The sequence below is a fragment of the Solanum lycopersicum genome, chromosome 3 (assembly GCF_036512215.1).
Source record: "Solanum lycopersicum chromosome 3, SLM_r2.1".
Taxonomy (NCBI): Eukaryota; Viridiplantae; Streptophyta; class Magnoliopsida; order Solanales; family Solanaceae; genus Solanum; species Solanum lycopersicum.
The window spans coordinates 1,938,426-1,958,758 of NC_090802.1; the positions used below are offsets into that span (position 1 = coordinate 1,938,426).

Below are 20,333 nucleotides of genomic sequence, written 5' to 3' on the forward strand. Positions count from 1 at the left end.
AATTAATTTATTTTAAAAAATAATTAAATTTAAGTTTAGAAAAACACATAAATAGAGTATAACTAAAAATAATTATCAATTTTGTTTTTCTGAATTTTAAAGCGACACTATTTTGAGATAATTTTTTAAAAATCTAAAACAACAATTAAAAGGGCCCCCCCAAGTAACGTAAAATGCAAATATGTAGCAAAATCTTATCCAATAAATAAGTATTATTTGCTGACTAGGATTCGTGTCAAACTCAAGTCATTTTCTTTTTTTCCTCTCAATTTCTCCGTTTCGAGATTCGATTAGATTTAAATTTATGTATTCATAAAATTTACCTTTGATGAAGTGTTAATTAGTATCAGATTTTATTTAAAATTACACATTATAAAATTCATTTTTAAACTATTTTAATTTTTTTACTCAATATTTAATATCCGCCTTAATGTTCAATTAAATTTAAATCTATCATATAAATCCATTTTGAGAGTTGTGATAGTGTTAGTACTTAAAAAAATGTAATTTTTCACTTGATATTTATATTAAAATTTCATTAATTTATACACACTATTTATTCTATTTTTAGAAACTACACTTTTAACATATCTTTTTCCTATTTTTTTTTTTAAAATTCAATCTAAAAATTTTAATCGTATATAATCAATATAAAGATATCTTAATAATTCCACCCACCACATGTTGTCATGTCAAACTCAATTTAAATATTTGTGTCTATATGGATAAAAATAAAGTCTAGCTATTTGCCACATGCTCAATAAATTATTAAACAAATTTCCTTATTCTTCTCTAACTATAATAAATTAATTAAATTATTTTCGATAACTATAATAAATTAATTAAATTATTTTCGATAGATTCGCAATATGCTCCCAAACAATAACCATTGAGAAATTACAGTTATCCTAAATTCAAGCATTGTTTGGTAATAAAATCTTTCTCTTTTTAAATCACCTTTTCTAAAATACTTTTTTTTAAAAAAAATAAAAAATCAATGGTCTACATGCAACATTTTTTAATAAAATTATAAAAACTTACCCTCAATTTCAAGATTCTTATTGGATAACTCTGACACTTTTGTCTCCTCTTATCTAAATCTTATCTAATTTTTTTTTTCTATAAATACTCTTAACAAATCACCAAACATTTCATAATCAATTCTCTCTAATAATAATTCACTCAAATTTGTGTATGTTTTTTTAATTAAGAAAAAAAAAATGTTGGCAATATTCAAAAATGGTGTTGTTGATCCACCAAAGGAGTTACAAAGTCCAGCTTCATTACAAGCATCAATTAAAGCTGCAAATCCTGAAGAAACTATGAAGAATTTTTTATCTGCAAATCAAAATAATGGATTTTCTATTGGATTTATGAATAAGGCTTTTTTGGCATATTCTAATCCTTCAACTTCATACAATACTTTGTCAAGGTATTAATTAATCTATCTTTTTTTTTTTGTTCTTTCTTAAATTTTGAATTTGAATGGAGATTTTAATGAATAAAATGAAAACTCGTATTTTCTTCGAACTCTACTTGTGAAATTTTAATAGAGCGAGGTAGGACAATTCAAAATCTAAATTCCGATAATAGGTTACAAGGGTAAAAATGGAATATAAATGTTAATAATGGATTTCAGAATTTTATGAGGGTAAAAATGGGATATAAAAGTTAATAATGATATGGAGTCCGGAATTTCACTAGGGTAAAAATGAAATATAAATGTAATTAATGATGAAATCCAGAATTTGACGAGGGTAAAAATGGATATAAATGTTAATAATGATGGAGTTCAGAATTTCGCGAGGGTAAAAAGGGGATATAAATATTAATAATGGAGTCATGAATTTTACGAGGGTAAAAATGGCATATAAATAGTAATAATGACGGAGTCCAGAATTTTACGAGGGTAAATATTAATAATGGAGTCAGGAATTTTACCGAGAGTAAAATAGGAAAATATGATACTACTCGTTAGATTTGAAAATACAATCTCCGTCGATTCAAAGGATCTGAAATCATTGGGCTACAATAGTGTCATGTTTTGGTCTATTCAATTTAATTAATGTATCATTTAACTTGTATATAGGATTTTTTTTTTTTTTACCAATGATGTATATTGTTTTTTTTTGGAATAATGCCCAAGTACTCCCTCAACCTATGTCCGAAATCTCAGAGACACACTTATACAATACTAAGGTTCTATTACCCCTGAACTTATTTTATTAATAATTTTTTATCCCTTTTTAGCTTACGTGCCCACTATCTTGTGGGCCCAATGATGGTTGATTTTTTTTCCGAACTAATGCCACGTAGGCTAAAAAGAGGTAGAAAATTACATATAAAATAAGTTCAGGGTAATAGGACCTTAGTATAGTATAAGTGTGTCTCTGGGACTTCGGGTATACGTTGAGGGGTACTTGGGTACTTTCCCTTTTTTTAAAAAAATGATACAATATTGATTTTTTTTTGGTAGGTTGTTTTGTGGTGTGAATGACATATATTGTATTTTCTTGGGCAATTTAAGCAACTTGTGTGCTTTAAACAAGCATTATGGGCTTTCAAAGTGTGCAAATGAGGCCATGCTTGTAAGTGAGGCCTATCGGACCCTACGTGATAGAGGCCCATACCCGGCCCATCAAGTCCTCAAGGAACTTGAAGGTAGCTTTGGTTTTGTCATCTATGATCACAAGGCTGATACAGTCTTTGTTGCCCTTGTAAGTATATATAAACGATACCGTTTAAGTTACATACATCGTTAATTATTCTAAAATATCATGGGTGCGTGTTAGATTTTTCAAAAGTAGGTCATTTTTAACGAGTGTGACGACATTTCTGAGGAGTTTTAACGAGTGTGACGACATTTCTGAGGAGTTGGAATAGTATTTTTGTATTTGTTACTAATTGTTGAATGTTTGTGTATAGGGTGGTGATGAAAAAGTAAAGCTCTTTTGGGGTATAGCATTTGATGGATCTGTGATGATATCTGATAATGTGGATCACATTAAAGCAAGTTGTATCAAATCATTTGCTCCATTCCCAAGTGGTATGTATATCAAAACTTAGAAAATTCTTGCCCTAATTTATTTTTGAATTCCATACATAGTAAAAGTCTAGTGCATCAGATGAACGATAAATATAACAATTAAAATCACACAAATGCTTTGGTCGTGTGTGGATACAAACACGTGATGTGTGAATTAACCACTTGTGATATGTTTGAATTCAGATATGAACAAAGCATATGATATTTAAGTCGATTAGGAAAGTAAAGGAGCATGTCCATATAGTTGTTAGGTGCTAGGGCAAATTCAAGATTTGAAATTTGTATGTCTCAACAATGATATCGAGTTTATGTAGAAGGAGAAATACGTTACCTTAACATATATACATGATATACACAAAGTTGTTGAGTCCTCGTGAACTCATAAATTACACGTAGATTCGCCTCTAACGAGTGCGATTGATGTGTTTTTATAGGGTGCATGTACCATAGTGAAACAGGATTGAAGAGTTATGAACATCCAAGTTACAAGATGAAAGCAATGCCAAGAGTTGATAGTGAAGGTTCAATGTGTGGAGCTTATTTCAAGGTTGATGTTTACTCAAAAGTGAATAGCATGCCAAGAGTTGGAAGTTCAGCAAATTGGGCAACTTGGGGCCAATAGACGTAGATTTTGATCGTTCGAGATTTTTAGTCTTTTTATTTGAAATCGATAAAAAAATAAAGATTTTATTTAACTATTGCTTATGTTTTATTTTAAAATTGTATTTCAGTTATTTTTAATCTTCTACGAGGATCTCAGCTTTGTAAATTTCTTTTTTCTTTTATTTAGTATGTTTCGAGTAGGAAAAACTAATGTGCAAATACTTGGCTTTCTTATATGGGATTATTTGCACTTCTATTTCTATGTTGTGTTGTTTATAATTTTTTGTCATTAGTAATTAATAACTATTTCATTTGATAAAGTTTATATTTTTATATTAGAATCTTTTATAAGTTAATTGTCTATACATAATTTTAGATTTGAAATCAATTTTATGGATAAAGAGAATAGACAATGATCAACTCATTTTCATTTAAAAGATAAAATATGTGATTTTGTCATATATTATTCTCTCGCGATTATAAGTATTAAACATATAATAAAAATCTTATCTATTATCATTATCCTCTATATATTTTACAAATCTCTAAAATCTCACATTTTCGCGCATCATATTAGTGTGTCATGTATAAAATGTGATGTATTTTACACAACAATCTAATGTATCAATGTTTATATTATTGTATCCGTTTGAGAGATTTCTATAATTTGAAACTTTCACATATAGTCACTTAAAAATAATTAATTACTCTATAAATATAGTTTGATAATTACAAGTTATAGCTACATGTTATTTGGAGGAGAGAAGAGAGAGGCGAGAGAGAGGGGGAAAAAGTGGGAAAAAAGGTGAATTATATATGTATATTGGTTAGATAATTGTATAATTATACATATGTAATTGTATATATGGCAAGAGAGTTGGGAGAGGGAGGAGAGGCGCGAGCAATACTGGGAGAGAGAGGAGAGAAGCGAGCAAGATCGAGAGAGGCAAGCGAGAGAGGGCAGAGAGGTGAATTGTATATGTATATAACTATATATAACTGTATATTATACATATACATTTGTATAAATGGCAAGCGAGATTCGGAGAGGGAGGAGACAGGTGAGCGAGATTGAGAGAGGGAGTAATGTATAATGTTAATCGCGAGAGGTAATTATAGCAAACTATAGCTATGATGAGTAATTAAATAGTATAAATTTGTTTATCCACGTAATCTTTCCTTCTATAATTATTAAATTTTAATGAATAAATTATATTTTTACCTCTTAAACGTATGTGATTTTATAATTTGCCCATTAAATTATACTAGTAAGATTTTTTGTGAAAAGAAATTAATGTCGGAATTTTCGGCTCATACTTTGGGAAATTTTGCGGTACACACAAGCACCAAATGTTCATTTCCCTATGGTGATTATGTCCCAATCATAATTTTCTATATCATTTATATTTGCACAAATACAAAAAATAATAAAAAAATTCTACATCATTATATTTGTACAAATATAAATATCCCACGTTGTCATTTGGATTTTGTCTTTTATCTCAAAAATTCTTAACCAAGAAAAAGGAAATAACGTATTTTAACTTAATTTCAAATTATATTTATGAATTGGCACTTAAATTTGTATAAAGTAAAATAAATAGACATATATATAGGTATTTTATATGTTATTTTTGTTTAACGTGTATTGTGTCCTGTAAAACTCATGTATTTATTTAGTTAAATTTTTACACGTTTAAGTATTTACTTATGCATATCTAAAACTGAAAGATATAAATATAAAATAAGGTCAAATTAAAAGACACACTTATTATGCCAAAAATAAGTTTAGTACCTAGCTTTGCTATTCTAATTTTGTAGATTGATAACATTACATTTCATCATATAAATATTTTTTTTTCCAATTCATATCTCTTCACTCAATCGTAATAAGAAGTTTCTAATTCAAATAATCAATAAAAGATATTTACTAAAATCGTTACATTTTCTGTCATATAATATTTAAATTTAATCGAATCTCAATAAGAGAGATCGCGTGGGTGAATGGGTGGGTGGGGGTGAGAAAATTCCAAAAGGTTGTTGAGAAAAACAGCGTTTTGACAGTGTGTCAAAAGCAGTACGAAAGGAGCACCATCCATCGCTATCAAAGCTCTACACATGAACAAATGAAAATGCTGCACAAGTCGTCTTCTTCTTCATCATCTATCATTTCTTCCACAACGACGTCGTTTTTCACTGTCAAATCGCGCATAGTTTTCCACATTTCTTCATATTCACGGCTCTCCGAAGTTCAAACTCAGTTTTCTGTGTTCTCATCAAAAATTGAAGGTACGTAACAGTTTTTATCTCTCTAAATTACTGTTTAGGATTTGGATTTGGCTAAACAGTTTGATTTGCTGAATTTCAGTGTTTTTTTTTGTTGCTCCGGTTGAAATTTTTTGGCTAGATTGACATCAACAGAATAATTGACTGATAATTGTTCATTTTTCGAAGCTTCAAACACTAGTTTGAGGATTTGAATTGAGCTATAGACTGTTTAATTTTCGTGTTTTTTTGGTTGCTCCGGTTGAAAATTAGTGGCTAGGTTGACATCAACAGAATAATTGACTCATAATTGTTCTTTTTTCGAAGCTCTAAAAACATTATGTTTGAGGATTTGAAATGAGCTAGCTACAATTTGATCTACTGATTTTGGTGGACATTTTGTTTTTTCTCTATCTGTATTAAGTACGTACAATTTAGGATTTGGATTTAGCTAAACTAGCATTTGATTTCCTGGTTTTAGCGTTTTTTCTTGCTCCTGTTAAAAATTGCTGGCCAGGTTGAAAACAATGGAATAATTGACTCGAGTGCAATTCTAAACTCATAATTGTTGGTCGCTAGAGTTTGAGGATTTGAATCGAGCTGGCTACAATTTGATTTTCTGGTTTTTGGAAGATATTTTGTTTTTGTTTTTGCTAAAAATTGCTGGCCATGTTGATCACAGTGCAGAACTTAATTATGTTTTAAGTAATTAAGTCATGCTGATGAGTAGTATAGAGATTAATTAAGTTTGAAGTGATTAAAGCTGAATATGAGATGTAGGAGTTTGAAGTAATTAAAGCTGAATATGAGATGAAGGTTTTATTTTAGAGCTGTAAAAATATGACATTTGGGCCTAACTCAACCCAAAAATTTTATGAGTAGAGGATTTTCTCAAGTCCATATAAGCAGACCACCAGCTCATTTCCCAACCAACATGGGACTTTAACCCAGAACAAGAGCAAATTGGAAAACAGTGATATCATTGGTCAGAACGGGAGCCTTAGCACAACTGGAAAATCTGCTTTCATGTGTCTGGAAGGTCACGGTTTTGAGATGTGGAAACAACTTCTTGCGGAAATGTAGGATAAGGTTGGGAACAAGACCCTTGTGGTCTAGTCCTTCCCCAGACCACGCATAGCAGGAGCTTAGTGCATTGACCTACCTCTTTTTTTTTGGGGAAAAGGACGAATATATCCCCCAACTATCGTAAATGGTATGTGTATACCCCTCGTTATACTTTTAGTACACCAGTATTCTTATCGTCCAAATTTTGGAACATATATATCCTTTACACTAACGGAGATATACGTGTCTCAATCTTAATCGTCCATCTAATATTTGTTAAATTTTCTATCCAAAATTAAAAGACCCACCCATATTAATTTCAAAACCCACCCAAATACATAATACCCACCCAAAAACCCCCCATATCAATAATTCTCTTAATTTCTTCTCTTTCTCGTTTACCTCTTCCCCAAACAAATTTCATACAAATCTAACTAGATGAATGTGGATGGTAGGGACAAGAAGAAGAAAGGTGGTAATGGATTTCAAGTTGAGAAGAAGAAATTGAAGACAAGGATAACTCCATTAGCCAAAGCTTAAGCTGCACAAGCAATGGAGATTGAAAAATAAGATTTTTGTTGTAATGTATTCAGGTGTATTTGGTAACTAAAACTGAAGTTGTTTACGACTTACTTCTGCAATTTGCGAAAAAGAATTGATATTTAATCATGTTTCATGTTGCTATCTATATTCTTTGTTGTGTTCTTAAAAAAAAAAGTCTTCCAACAGTGCTTCTGGTGAGATTTGATCAAATTTAATACAAAGGTATAATAATGGTAATGAGTAAATAATTGATTTAGTCAAAGAAAAGGTTAAATGAGACAAGAAATATGTGAGAAAAGTTGAAGAGAAAATGGTGGATGATTTGGGGATGAAGATGGTTGGATGGGTCTTCCTCTCATGAAATTGATGAGAAATTGGAGGATTTAGTATTGACTTTTTGGATGATTTGGGGATGAAGATGGTTGGATGGGTCTTCCTCTCATGAAATTGATGAGAAATTGGAGGATTTAGTATTGACTTTTTGGATGATTTGGGGATGAAGATGGTTGGATGGGTCTTCCTCTCATGAAACTGGGAGGATTTAGTGTTGATTGTTGAGGATGATTTGGGGATGAAGATTGGGGGAAAGATGCTATTAAAAAATGTTTAAATTGCTTAATCTGATATTAAGTGAATTAATTTGGGAGATTTGGGTTAATATTTTTGGGTTGTGGGTATATATATTTGGGTGGGTTTTTACTTTAATTTCGGGTGGATTTTTCAATTTTAGGTATAAGTTTAACAAATACCGGGTTGGCCGTTAAGACTGAGACACGTGTATCTCCGTTAGTGTAAAGGATATATATATGTTCTGAAATTTGGACGGTAAGGGTATTGGTGTCATAAAAGTATAACGAGGGGTATATACATACCATTTATGAAAGTTCGGAAATATATTTGTCCTTTTCCCCTTTCTTTTTTGATATCATTGGTCAAGAATTTTTATTTTTGGTACGTTAGCTTAGCATACAACAAAATACCCAGTGTAATCCCACAAATGGTGTCCGGAGAGCGTAGGATGTATGTATAGCTTACCCCTACCTTTGTAGGACGAAGTGATTGTTCCTAGTAGACCATCGAATCAAAAGAAATATTGTCGAAGCAAGATTGCAAGAGTATCTTTAGCTTAGAATACTTAAAATTTTAAAATATGCACGTGCTCACTATTTTTAGATGGGAAAAGCTTAAATATGTTACATTTTGCTGAGTTCTTTTAGGGTTTAAAACTGTATTTACTTGTACTAAATCGTTTTTAGATGGAATATTACCCACCAAATGACTCAAGTGCAGTCTCCTCTCTGCTTTAATTCTTTAATTACCTCAATACATCAGAATCATCAGCTTTCTTTGCACTTAAATTACTGTTCTACTTTTAAAAATGCTTTCAGAAATATAAGTTTGATGCCGCTTGAATGTTACTTATTTGGTCTTGCGATTTGGATGATTTTCCAATTCACATGGATTTTGGAGTAAATTGATATGCATATAGTTTTTGTAGGATGTGATACATACATGTGTAGTAGTTTATGAATATATTTGTTTTTATGCAATTTCTTTCTTTTTGGATACGGAGAATGTTGAATTTTAGCTAATTGTTTCCCTTGTACGTAATTAAAAGAAACTTAATACATTAACTGTGGAATGCCTAAATTTCCAATAGTCGACATTAGCTGTAGGCCATATATTTGGTAATGAAATGTGTTTCTTTTAAAATTGGTGTGATACATCAATCCTAAACTAGTTGGTGTTAGTTATATGGTTCCTCGATATCCATTTTGCTCCATTTGGTCCTGTTTATTCCACTTCTCATTTTTTCAAAGAAAGAAGAAGAAGAGAAATGATAACTTTTCCTTTGATATCTCACAACTGTGAATATTTTCACTTGTCACAGAAAAATTGGGGATGGTTAACATGTAATTCTAATGTCAAGAGGCACTATTGTCAAGTAAGGAACCTACTAAAGTATAGATTGAAATGAATTGCAGCTGCTTTGGTGCCTCAACTCAGCGGCAGAAAAAGGGTGTTGATCTTGTTCATCAAGATACTGCAGGTTGGTGCATAATTGAGTCTTGGATATTAGCTGATCAGTTGTGTTCTCAGTAGACTGAAATTTCTAGTTGTTTGATGAATTTGTCACAACTTTATATTGCCTTCAGTGTTAACCCTTATATTCTTCCTCTATAGCTTGTTGATCTGCATGTGGCATTTTGTTTTATCATGATGGTCGTGGCACTCTGTAGCTGTAAATCTCTCCAATATACTTTCTCTCTTTCCTTATCTAGTTATCTGATTATCCCTTAGACTGCTGTAATCACGGTGCTTATGCATAAATGCACTCAAGATTATTTGGTTGTCTTCTCCTTGCTCTTTTATTTGTCCCTCTCTGAATATATGCCCCTCTCTGAATATCTTTGAGCTGCCTTTACATATTTTGCAATTCTGAAACTTCTTACATCCATGATACGAGTTCTTAACACTTCCAGCTCACTAATCAGTAGTCATTGCTTATTTCAAACTAATTGACCTGCTTTCTGTAATTTATGCACCAACTTAAACAAGTTCACGAGGGATATCTTAACACTCCCGTGCATGCCTAGACCTCAACTGGACACTTGGGCCTAACTCAACCTCAAAAAGCTAGCTCATGAGGGGAGGTTTGTCCAAGTCCATATAAGGAGACCAAATTCCCATCCCTCTACCGATGTGGGATATCTTAACAATGAGTTAACTTTTTGGAGTTGAGTTTGGTCCAAGGCCCATTTCTTATCGTGGTATCTGTGACAAATCCATCTTAATTCTTGGTATAACCCGGTATTGGACCCCCATATGATGTTGTCTATACTCCAGGTGATAGGCCACCTGGGCGGGGTGGGGGGAGGGGATGTTGAGTTTTTCCATGTCTGTTGTGGTTTTGGTCTCCTTATATTTTTCTAGGTGAATCCTCACCTCCTGATCTAGCTTTTTGTATTTGAGTTGGGTCGAAATCCATTTCTTATCCGTAACAATGGAGCGGTTAGTACACTAAAAGAAACCTATTTATTTTTCAGTTGTTTGTGAATCATTGGAAATAAAACCTTCTCTATGTTTGCCCCTTGGGATTGTGGCTTAGTGGTAAGAGTGTCGTGACTGACGTTTGGGTTAGATGCACATCACGAGTTCGAATTCTGCTGCGAACAAGAACCGTGTCCATTATTTGCCGAGTTTCAAACTGTATATGCCAGCTGGCCCTCAGAGTTTTCATGGTTATATTAAAGATAACATTTTCTATGTCTACAAAATATGCTACAACCATGTCAAAATGGACATTTTTTGCTATTTGCCCAAGAGAAGTGAAGCAGACTGAGATTATTTAGATAGAAATAAATTAAAAGATAACATATTATAAGCAGACATATTTAGATAGAAATAAATTAAAAGATAACATATTATAACCAGACATATTTAGATAGAAATAAATTAAAAGATAACATATTATAACCAGACATAGTGAATCTAGTAATATAAGTATGCAAGTTAGTTACTTCAGATGTGAACTGCTAATTTTGTTGAAGAAAGAAGAAGGCATTTCTAAGAGAGGTATATCTACAGAAGGTAAATGCCTCTGCTTGAAAAACAAATGCCTGTATGGAGAATGGCCTTTCGGGTTGCTTTGAGTTTCTTACTAGGCTGGTCACACGTAAAAACAAAGTGGCTCCAAGCACCTCAAATATGGATGAAGAATGAGGATCTCGTTTGGAAATCTGTGATTAGGAGCAAATCTAATATAATACTAGTGTATATATGTAAGTTATATAGATGATGACATGTTCCAGAAGCAGTAGACATTTTGATCTTGATCCAAGGGGTCAATTTGTACTTTGCCTTTGATTCCAAATGTAAAGAAAAAGGTCCATCAATCAATGACACCTCAATCTGATTAGTTGGGGTTGACTATGTGACCAATCTGTACAGTATTTAGAGAATTCATATTATAATTAGACTGTTTTTACGTTGGCCGTCAAGTGATTGCACCCTTCTCCGTTATCCAGCTTGGACAAGGTATGCTTTGCAAAGCTCACATAAAAGCACTTGCTCCAGAATCTGGGAAAATGGAAATTCTCTTACACTAACTAATGTGGTAGGTGTAATCATCGAATAGTATCACAAGGAGAGAGAAGAAGAACTTCGAGTATTCCACTAACAGATATCTGTCTCAGATCATCTTATAAATGGTGATAATAAAAGGATTGGTCAAGTAGCACCAGTATTACTTATTTTGATTTTAAAAAAAGGTTTACTGTACCAAGTGATGTGTAAAAAGTAATACAGAGGCCATGTATCAATTCTCAGAGTTAAAGGATGAAAAAGTTCCATCTAGTGGTTGTTTCCGGGGCCACCATGAAAATTTGGTGAAGATGCAATGTCTTACACTCTATTCTTGGTAAAAAATTTGATGCCTTACATTTGTTGCTTAAGATATACTTCTATCCATCTCTTATCTTCAACAACTGTAATCTTTACCTTCTTTTTCATGGACACACTAATATTTTTTCTTTTAGGCTGCTCCACTGCAAAGACAGAGAATATTTCATACAGTGAATTACGAAGAGCAACCAACAACTTCCATCAAAGTAATAAAATAGGTCGAGGAGGTTTTGGAATAGTATACAAGGTTCAACTCTATTCTAAATACTTCTCCTCATTTATATGCCTGAGCTTTATTGCATGGACAACTTCCATTTGCATGCGACTCACATGGTGCTATTCACAGAATTACGTTGCCAAAACCTTTAGATGTTTATCTGCAGTTCTCCAAAATTTTGTATTCCAAACTTGTTACTACTTACGATGTGATTAGCTTTTCATATTTTCTGCCTCTTAAAGAAAGGTGTTTCAGAAACATTTTAGGTCCTGCAGCTGCCAGTGTCAGTTCATGGTTTTTGCATATACATAATATAACATCAAGACTTTTAGTGAGCAAAGTCCTTGGACTTAATTCTTATGGTTCATTGTCATGTTTGCTGAATGATGATTCAACTTTAGTGCAATTTTGTAGGGAACTCTAAGAAATGGAATGGAAGTTGCTGTGAAGACGCTTTCTGCTGAATCGAGACAGGGGTTGCGTGAATTTTTGACAGAGATTGAGACTATATCAGATATTAGACACCCCAATCTGGTTGAGTTGATTGGATACTGTCTTGATGGACATAACCGGATCTTAGTCTATGAATATTTAGAAAATAAGAGCCTTGATCGAGCACTGTTTGGTAAATTTGCTTGGAATCAAAGAAGTACTTCACCATCTCTGAATTGGTTACTGAAAATGGTGCTTGCTTTGCAGGTTCTAGTACAAGTAATGTCAAATTAGACTGGGAAACAAGGGCTGCTATTTGCTTGGGTACCGCTACTGGTCTTGCTTTCCTACATGAAGAATTAGTGCCACATATAGTGCACAGGGACATCAAAGCTAGTAATATACTACTTGACAAGGATTATAAACCAAAAATTGGAGATTTTGGATTGGCAAAGCTTTTTCCAGATAATATCACTCACATCACCACGCAGATAAAAGGAACCACGTATGTCTCCTGAATTTCGTGCTGAGGCTTCAATGTTTTCCGTGGCTATACTTGATATCACCATTCATCCATGAGTCGGTGAGCGTGAGTGTTGATTATTTTAGAGGTTGGGTATCGTTATAAATCTTCTATATACACCTTTTAAACAAGTAGAAGGTACTTTTACACCAGGTGTGTTTAGAACGAAGGAATATATTTTCCATGGAAAACTCTCTTTGAAGATAAGTGATTTTCTTATTTATTTTTTGGTGTTTGGTAAGTATGCAGAAAATACTCTCATAGCATTTATATATTAATGTGGGCAAACACTATGTGAGTGGGGTTGGTGGAGGTTGGGGGCTATTGGTGGTCGGGGTGGAATGGGTTGTGTTAAGAGGATGGGAAGGAGTGGTAAGTCAATTAAGAAAATTGTTTTCCCTACTCCATTAGAGTAGTCATTTTTCTCATTTCTAAATAACTTATTTTACTAGATAATATATTTTCTAAACATTTTGACCAACCAAACATGGGAAAATTGGAGAAGTGTCTTGCCATATCTATATTGATTTTTTTTTCTTTTAAGAACTGTCTTATCTGAACTGTGTTTACTCATATTTTACCTCTTCCGGTGGTCAAAAAGCAAGAACAAATGTTCCTCATAGCACCTTGCTACCCCTTACCTGATATATATGTGTATTGGTCGTATGAATCCACCGTCTTTCCCCTATTCTTGTATGTATATTGTGTCAACTAAGAAATTTTCTGGATTCTATAATCTGCCTCGAACTACTCAAGTTCTGAATGTTTGGTGGTAGAGTACCCAGGTCTCCTGCTTTAAATTTTGAAATAGTGCCAATGGGTAACTGAAAGCAGTAACTTCAATATCTTTTTCTTTTCCGAACAGTGGCTATCTGGCACCTGAATATGTAAGGGGCCGTCAATTAACATCCAAGGCTGATGTTTACAGTTTTGGGGTCCTATTACTTGAAACAGTAAGTGGCAGGAGTAGTGGCAGTGGTACATGGCAAGGGCAGAAGTTACTCCTAGAATCGGTGGGTATAATTTTCAAATTCCGTAATTTCTTTCTAGATATGCATTCTGTTTCTCAATAACATCAATAGTCTATAGCATGATTTGTTTACTTGTATTTGCTACTATTATTTTCATATGAAAATTGCTAGGCATGTCAAGATGTGATTCCATAGATAGTAGGGGTGAATCTATCCATGATAAGTACATATTAATCAGAAAATTAGATACTAATTTAGATGGTTATCGATATTGATTACCCATCATGCTCTATTTGGGGGACAATAAATAAATCGTCTTGTTAAAATTTCCAATTAGCGAGTGTATGATTAATCTTTTACTCCTCCTAGAGTTGTGTGAAGTTAACAGTTGTTGGAGTTTTACCAAAATCAATACGGTTTTAGCTATAACAGAAGATGTTTGGAAGCAAAGGATCTACATAGACAAATACCAACTAGGCTGAATTAAGGTTTAGTCACTGTTATTACACGTATATTAGGTTCCTTGTATTAAAATTACTCTTAACATTAGGTCCATCGTTTACCAGTGGTCTTTTTAGTCTTTGGTCTCGTTAGAGGTTTGTCCATTAGAATAGGAATAGCTGTGAGATTTAGAGAACCTCTAATTTACAAGTAGTGGAATGAAATGAGCACAAGTAGAGTGGAATGGAAATGGATAATTCATACACTTGACTTTAAGGCATAGTTGTTTGGAGTCTCGAATAAAAATGTGTGCTTGATGAGATTTATATTCAGAGTGAAAAAAAAAAAAACAACACGAACAAGTCAATTTGAACCTGCTTCACCAATTTGGGATGAAGACACCAAGAGTGCAAACTGAAAATGCTGTTACGAAGTTGAGCTGATACAACAAGGTATTCATTAGTAAAAATGCTACTTACAGCTATAGGAGATTGTGCCGACTATCAAGGATTCATGCTGTTCCGGGATGGATGATCTAAATCCCAATTGTCCAAGTTGTTGTACCAAATAGGTGCTGTGTCTTCATGTGATTGTTCAGAAATGTGGTCTTTATTTCATTCTTGAATTTTGGTTTTGGGGGGTGAGTGGGTGCGTCGTCAAGGAAGGCTACAAGGAGGCATTTCTAAAGTTAGTTTTTCTTGTATGAATTTCTCTGTGGTCTTACTTTCATTCTTGGATTTTGGTTTAGGGGGGTGAGTGGGTGTGTCGTCAAGTAAGGCTACATAGAGGCGTTTCTGAAGTTAGTATTCTTGTATGAATTTCTATCTGTTTACGTCTAGATGTCCTCCCTTTGATTTGCTTATACTGCTATAGTATAATAATTTGAACCACTCACATCATAGTAGTAGTGTAAAGGCCGTAAGCGGGGAGGTAGCCATATAGTCGTCTTCACGATCATTTACCAGTCATACAAATAGACAAAGAGTAAGCAGCAACAGCAACAACATACCCAGTGTAGTCCCACACAATTAGGGTCTGTAGAGGGTGGAGCATACACAGACCTTACCCCTACCTTAGAGTTAGAGAGGTTGTTTTCGATAGACAGCTACACCAAGAAATGTGAGAATACACTGCTATGTTGTGGTTTTGCTAGTTGAATCTTGCAGTTTTCAGGCTAAATAGTGACGAAACTTTTTATCTTCTCTCGAATTTATGTATCTGCTCCTGGAGATACAGTATCTGACGTTCTTCTAACTGCCAAAGGTTTTTGTTATCTAATGAAAAATCAAATTACAATTTACTGAATCAGGCATGGGAGTTCTACGAAGAGGGAAAGCTGTTAGAGTTGGTCGATCCAGAAATGGGCGATTTTCCAGAAAAACAAGTCCTCAAGTACATTAAGGTAGCTCTCTTTTGCACACAAGAAAAGGCAAATCGAAGACCGATGATGAGCCAGGTTCTTGACATGCTCACAAGAAACATCAAGCTCAACGAGAAAGAACTCACACCACCAGGATTTTTCCAAGATTCGGGTGGTTTTAGCAGCACACAACTAAAACTGAAGTCATCCGAAAGCAGCACAAGTCATCAAATGAGTTCTGTGCCCCTTACAATCACTCAGGTGACACCTAGATAATCAATTACTCTTTTGTGAATGGCAATTGAATTTATTTTAGGAAGAAATTATTATTACCCCGCGGGGGTTTGGTCAGTGATAAGGATGCAACACGTGATGTGTGGATTAAGTGCACTTCATGAGTATGATCGTGCAGTAAATGAAGTCTAGTATTTAAGTCGGAAAGAGGATACATGGAAGGTCCATATAACCCGGAGTTTCGAATGTGTGCACCAACTAGAGTTGTGGCAGAAGCCATAGGAAATTCTTTGGTATCAATAAAAGAAATTATTTCACTAAAGTGATGCTCTATTTTTCTTTCTGATTATTTGGTTTTGTCCTTATATGAATTCGTGTTTTAATCAATCTAAACAGTCTCTTCTCTTGTATGCATAGAATGAGCAGACAAGTCAAATTGTATAATCTTTATTTATAAAATTTATTTTACTTCTTCTTTCCCTTCAGTCTAGAGTCAATCGTAAACGCCCTCTCTACGTGGTAAGGTCTGCATACGCTACTCTCCTCAGATCCCATTTATGGGATTGCAATGGGTATGTCGTTATTTTACTTTCTTTTCTGATGTATTTCTCGTCTTCGTATGGGATACTTCTTCTCATTGCACCAAGTGGTGTGTGCTCACATCAAGTGATATACAAAAATGATCTTAGAGGTGAGAAATCTTGAACCTTCTTACCTCGCAAACTTTTGACTTTTGGTCTGGATTTGCTCATGGGTCAAGCGGGTTCATTTCAATTTATGTCTTATAATTTAAAATTTTCGAAAAGACTAACTTATAATCATGTGATCTTAAACACCCCATGTAGCATTTCCGCTTCTCACAAATAAAAAGATTAGTTTTAGAGCCTGTCACACACATAAAATCATGACATAAAATGATACAAAATGGAGCCTCTAGGTCAGTCCCAGAACCCACAAAGATAAAGAAAGTTAAAACGATTATCAACAATAGAGAGAAAAGAGATTTCTATGAACATGAAAATCGTCTCAACTACGATTACAAATAAAAGATCTTGATGTTTTAGAATAACAAAATGCAGCTGCATTCACCGAATCAATGAAATGTTAGCAAGGCATAGAATACGGAGTACCCAAAATGGATGTTTTCTTGTCCCTCAAGAGAATAAAGAGACCTCTGCAGTAGCAGCAGGTTCTAATGTCTGAGAAATTGCCTGAGCAACAGTGGATTCACTAGCAGGTACGCTGTCTCCGGTAGCAGGTGCTGCATCTTTAGTGTTCTTAGCATCTTTCCCATCCTTCCCAGCTTTGTCATCTTTGGCAGGTGCGGGTGGTGGGGGCAGCATATGAGGTGGTGGGTTGTGCTTAAGCTTCACCAAGATGTGACGCATCCTTGAAAGATCGGTTGGTTTTCCAGGTTTGGGACCTTGGAGGACTGTGACGGACGGCTTCTTCTCTTGATCCTTCTTCCTTCCTTTCTTCTCAATATTCGGAACCTCATTAGGAATGAGCTCCGCTATGGCTTTCCAATACTGTTTGTCAGCTTCTTTGTGGAACTTTTCTTGATTAGTTACATACACCTGTTTCAACGGGGAACAAAAGAAAAGGAAAAACATAACAAAATTAGAGATACGGGAAAAACATAACAAAATTAGACAACTCACTGAAAAAAAAGTTACATTCTCTTTGTCTCGGTTGTTAGTCTTATTGGTCTCAATATTGAGCTTTCTTTTCTCATAGAATGCTTTCTTATGCTCTTCGCCTTCCTCAATAATTTGGTTTCTGATTTCCTTTTCCCTTTTCTCATTTTCCTCAAGACGGACAGCATTTTGCCTGCATCCCAACCAAAACACAAATTACAACAAATCTAACAAGGAAAACAGTATTCAGGGTAACATTTCTGTTTTTGTGGCAAATATTAACTGTTATCAATTATTAGAACAGAAGAAGGAGAAACTGATTTGAATCCAGCCAAAAGCATCAATGGACTCTGATACCTATCACACATCGACCTCTCCCTCCACGCTACTTCTTCCATTTTTTCTTTTAAAATTATTCTAAGGAAGCACCTTTTGCATAACCAACTGACGATGATCCAAAGTAAGTCCACATATGCCTCTGACTTGACATTTTATCATATGAACAAGATCAAAATTAATGACTCGTTATTCTCCTTTACCAAAATGGAATAACCTATACTGCCAACTGTTTCTGTTTTTCCCGCATTTCTAATTTTCCTTCAAATTGGCAATGAGTTGACTCCAATACAACAAAAATATCCAGCAATGATAGGATGAAAGAAAATCATTTTACTCTGGGGACTTCAACAAATTACTGAAGTTCGAAGTTTTGATCTGAAGGTGGAAAGGGAAGAATAACACATAAGAAACCATTTGCTGTCATTACTGTTCCAATAACTATACCGGCTAATCCAATTTCATGTTACTATGCTTCTTGAGAGTCAAACCTACATTCTTTGACTGCGATATTATGAACATTTCATAATGGATTGAAAAATCAAACTGTCCAATAGAGTTCCTTTAAACTAGTCTTCTATTGCATTGATACTATTTCTAAAATGCTGCTAATCATCATCAGATTTCAAGCTAAAAATCTCAACTTTCAAATAGTACAGTTCTTTTATTTGTGTTCTTCTATTACTTAACTAGCTAAAAATCTCCACTAGTTTATGATTAATATATACTATATCATCTATATCACAGATAGATCTTCTCAAAGTAATAGTATTGTGTTCTTAAAGCAACAGTAACTATATCATCAATAACAGAAAATACTCAAAATAACAAACTAATTCTCCTGCAAACAATGACTAGCAAGATAAGTCCAATGTGTTTGGAATTTGGCATTTGACATTTAATTCAGTTGTTGCCAACTTCACTTGCTCTAGAGCAGGCAAAGTCCAATACCTACAGAAAATCTCCTTTCCATTATCCCCGAATCAATATCCTGGTCATGGTACTAAGAAAAAGGAAACAAGAGATCTAACTAATGTTCATGAAATACCAACAAAAAAAAAGTTAGACCTGAAAGATTAAAAAAAATTCACTTCTCATTCTTCGTTTTTGCAAGGCTATCAAATGAAAGCTTTAATCCTCGATAAAAAACACCAATTAACTAAAGAAGAAAAATAATAAAACTTGCAGATCAACAAGCGTTCCGACATTAGATCTGCTAAGTAATTAAAAGAAGTGGTCAATCAAATTACAGTTGTGGCGACTGATTAGTCCAAGCAACTAAGACTTACCAACCAAAATGAAGCCTAATCTTATTGATATTATTGTCAATTCTAGCAAATTACCAAATATCAACAGATCTACCAATAAAATTTATATCTAAGGGAAGCATATGCAGAACAGGATCCAAATTGCATAAACTTATTTTAACAAGAGAATAAACAATAGTATTTAGCAGGTATTATATCAAGGACTAATATAGTTGACTCTAGCTAGTTGGGGATCAAGTAGTAGTTTTATTGTAGTAATAAGCAAAATTCAATTTCGAGAAACAAAAGCAAAGCTAACCTTCTCCATTCGCGTAGGGCTAAACCTTCCTCTCTCATTTCACTAGGAGGAGGAAGTACCGGTCCATCGGAGCTGAAAATTCCTTCAGAATCTTCACCGAGATCGTAAGCCTTACCATTTCCATCAGCGATCGGAGCCTCGGAGTCACCAAAAGGAATTGATTGACCCGACCCGAACCCGTAGGGATCGGGATTGTTGACTGTGTGAGAAACGTGATCGACTGTAACTTCCTCATAAACCGGCGTGCCGGCAGCGGAATAGTCGCCGTCGTGGAAGGAAGGACTTGCCGCCATCGCCACAGAGTCATCGCCGTCCATGCTAAACGAATCGAACGAAGCCATTTTCTTCTCTTTCTGTGCTCTCTGTCGTATTGAAATTTTGGATATCTCTTTATATACTTGTCATTTTACGTCTTCTCAAAAATCTGAAATTCAGAATTTAAATTTTATAAATTTTACATTTTAATATTTACTAAAGTCATTTACATTTCAAGTCTTCACAAAATTACGGGGTTTAAAATTTAAACTTTATAAGTTTTATGTTTTATTATATACTAAAGTTAGAAGTTTATTGCTTTAATAAAATTTTAGTACATAAATGAAATTTGCATTACAATTATCGAGTTTATAAATTCACATTATAATTATCAACTTTTAATGAAGAAATGTTTTGTATTTTTCTGTATTTTTT

At 33.8% G+C, this 20,333-nt stretch overlaps 3 protein-coding genes across 5 annotated transcripts; 2 read left to right on the forward strand and 1 right to left on the reverse strand.

The window, feature by feature from the left end:
• Positions 1-1,144: 1,144 nt before the first annotated feature.
• On the forward strand, positions 1,145-3,969 carry LOC544312 (glutaminase domain-containing protein). 2 transcript variants are annotated; one of them, XM_026029794.2, is made up of 4 exons: positions 1,145-1,432; positions 2,528-2,717; positions 2,926-3,046; positions 3,481-3,969. In XM_026029794.2, the coding sequence occupies exons 1-4, from the start codon at positions 1,221-1,223 to the stop codon at positions 3,666-3,668; spliced, it is 711 nt and encodes a 236-aa protein (XP_025885579.1). In that variant the 5' UTR covers positions 1,145-1,220; the 3' UTR covers positions 3,669-3,969.
• A 1,523-nt stretch (positions 3,970-5,492) lies between these two features.
• Positions 5,493-16,589, forward strand: LOC101260794 (cold-responsive protein kinase 1). Of its 2 annotated transcripts, none has more exons than XM_026030356.2 (7): positions 5,493-5,938; positions 9,414-9,572; positions 12,061-12,173; positions 12,558-12,768; positions 12,843-13,080; positions 13,964-14,111; positions 15,820-16,589. In XM_026030356.2, the coding sequence occupies exons 2-7, from the start codon at positions 9,497-9,499 to the stop codon at positions 16,144-16,146; spliced, it is 1,113 nt and encodes a 370-aa protein (XP_025886141.1). In that variant the 5' UTR covers positions 5,493-5,938; positions 9,414-9,496; the 3' UTR covers positions 16,147-16,589. The 2 variants fall into 2 exon arrangements, with proteins under 2 accessions (XP_025886141.1, XP_025886143.1); XM_026030358.2 differs by having other exon boundaries at positions 5,726-5,938; positions 12,545-12,768.
• Positions 16,590-17,092: 503 nt separating this feature from the next.
• LOC101261300 (clathrin light chain 1) lies at positions 17,093-20,109 on the reverse strand. Its single transcript, XM_004234076.5, has 3 exons — positions 19,644-20,109; positions 17,781-17,934; positions 17,093-17,681 (listed from the first exon to the last, which is right to left on the reverse strand). The coding sequence occupies exons 1-3, from the start codon at positions 19,982-19,984 to the stop codon at positions 17,259-17,261; spliced, it is 918 nt and encodes a 305-aa protein (XP_004234124.1). The 5' UTR covers positions 19,985-20,109; the 3' UTR covers positions 17,093-17,258.
• Positions 20,110-20,333: the final 224 nt, after the last annotated feature.

Coding starts and splice junctions, on each gene's coding strand:
- LOC101260794 (XM_026030356.2), top strand. CDS start 9,497: ATGAATTGCAGCTGCTTTGGTGCCTCAACTCAGCGGCAGAAAAAGGGT. Junction 9,573..12,060: donor TGTTCATCAAGATACTGCAG/GTTGGTGCATAA, acceptor TTTTTCTTTTAG/GCTGCTCCACTGCAAAGACA. Junction 12,174..12,557: donor GTTTTGGAATAGTATACAAG/GTTCAACTCTAT, acceptor GCAATTTTGTAG/GGAACTCTAAGAAATGGAAT.
- LOC544312 (XM_026029794.2), top strand. CDS start 1,221: ATGTTGGCAATATTCAAAAATGGTGTTGTTGATCCACCAAAGGAGTTA. Junction 2,718..2,925: donor ATACAGTCTTTGTTGCCCTT/GTAAGTATATAT, acceptor GTTTGTGTATAG/GGTGGTGATGAAAAAGTAAA. Junction 3,047..3,480: donor ATTTGCTCCATTCCCAAGTG/GTATGTATATCA, acceptor GTGTTTTTATAG/GGTGCATGTACCATAGTGAA.
- LOC101261300 (XM_004234076.5), bottom strand. CDS start 19,984: ATGGCTTCGTTCGATTCGTTTAGCATGGACGGCGATGACTCTGTGGCG. Junction 17,935..19,643: donor GCCCTACGCGAATGGAGAAG/GTTAGCTTTGCT, acceptor GTTGGGATGCAG/GCAAAATGCTGTCCGTCTTG. Junction 17,682..17,780: donor ACAACCGAGACAAAGAGAAT/GTAACTTTTTTT, acceptor CCGTTGAAACAG/GTGTATGTAACTAATCAAGA.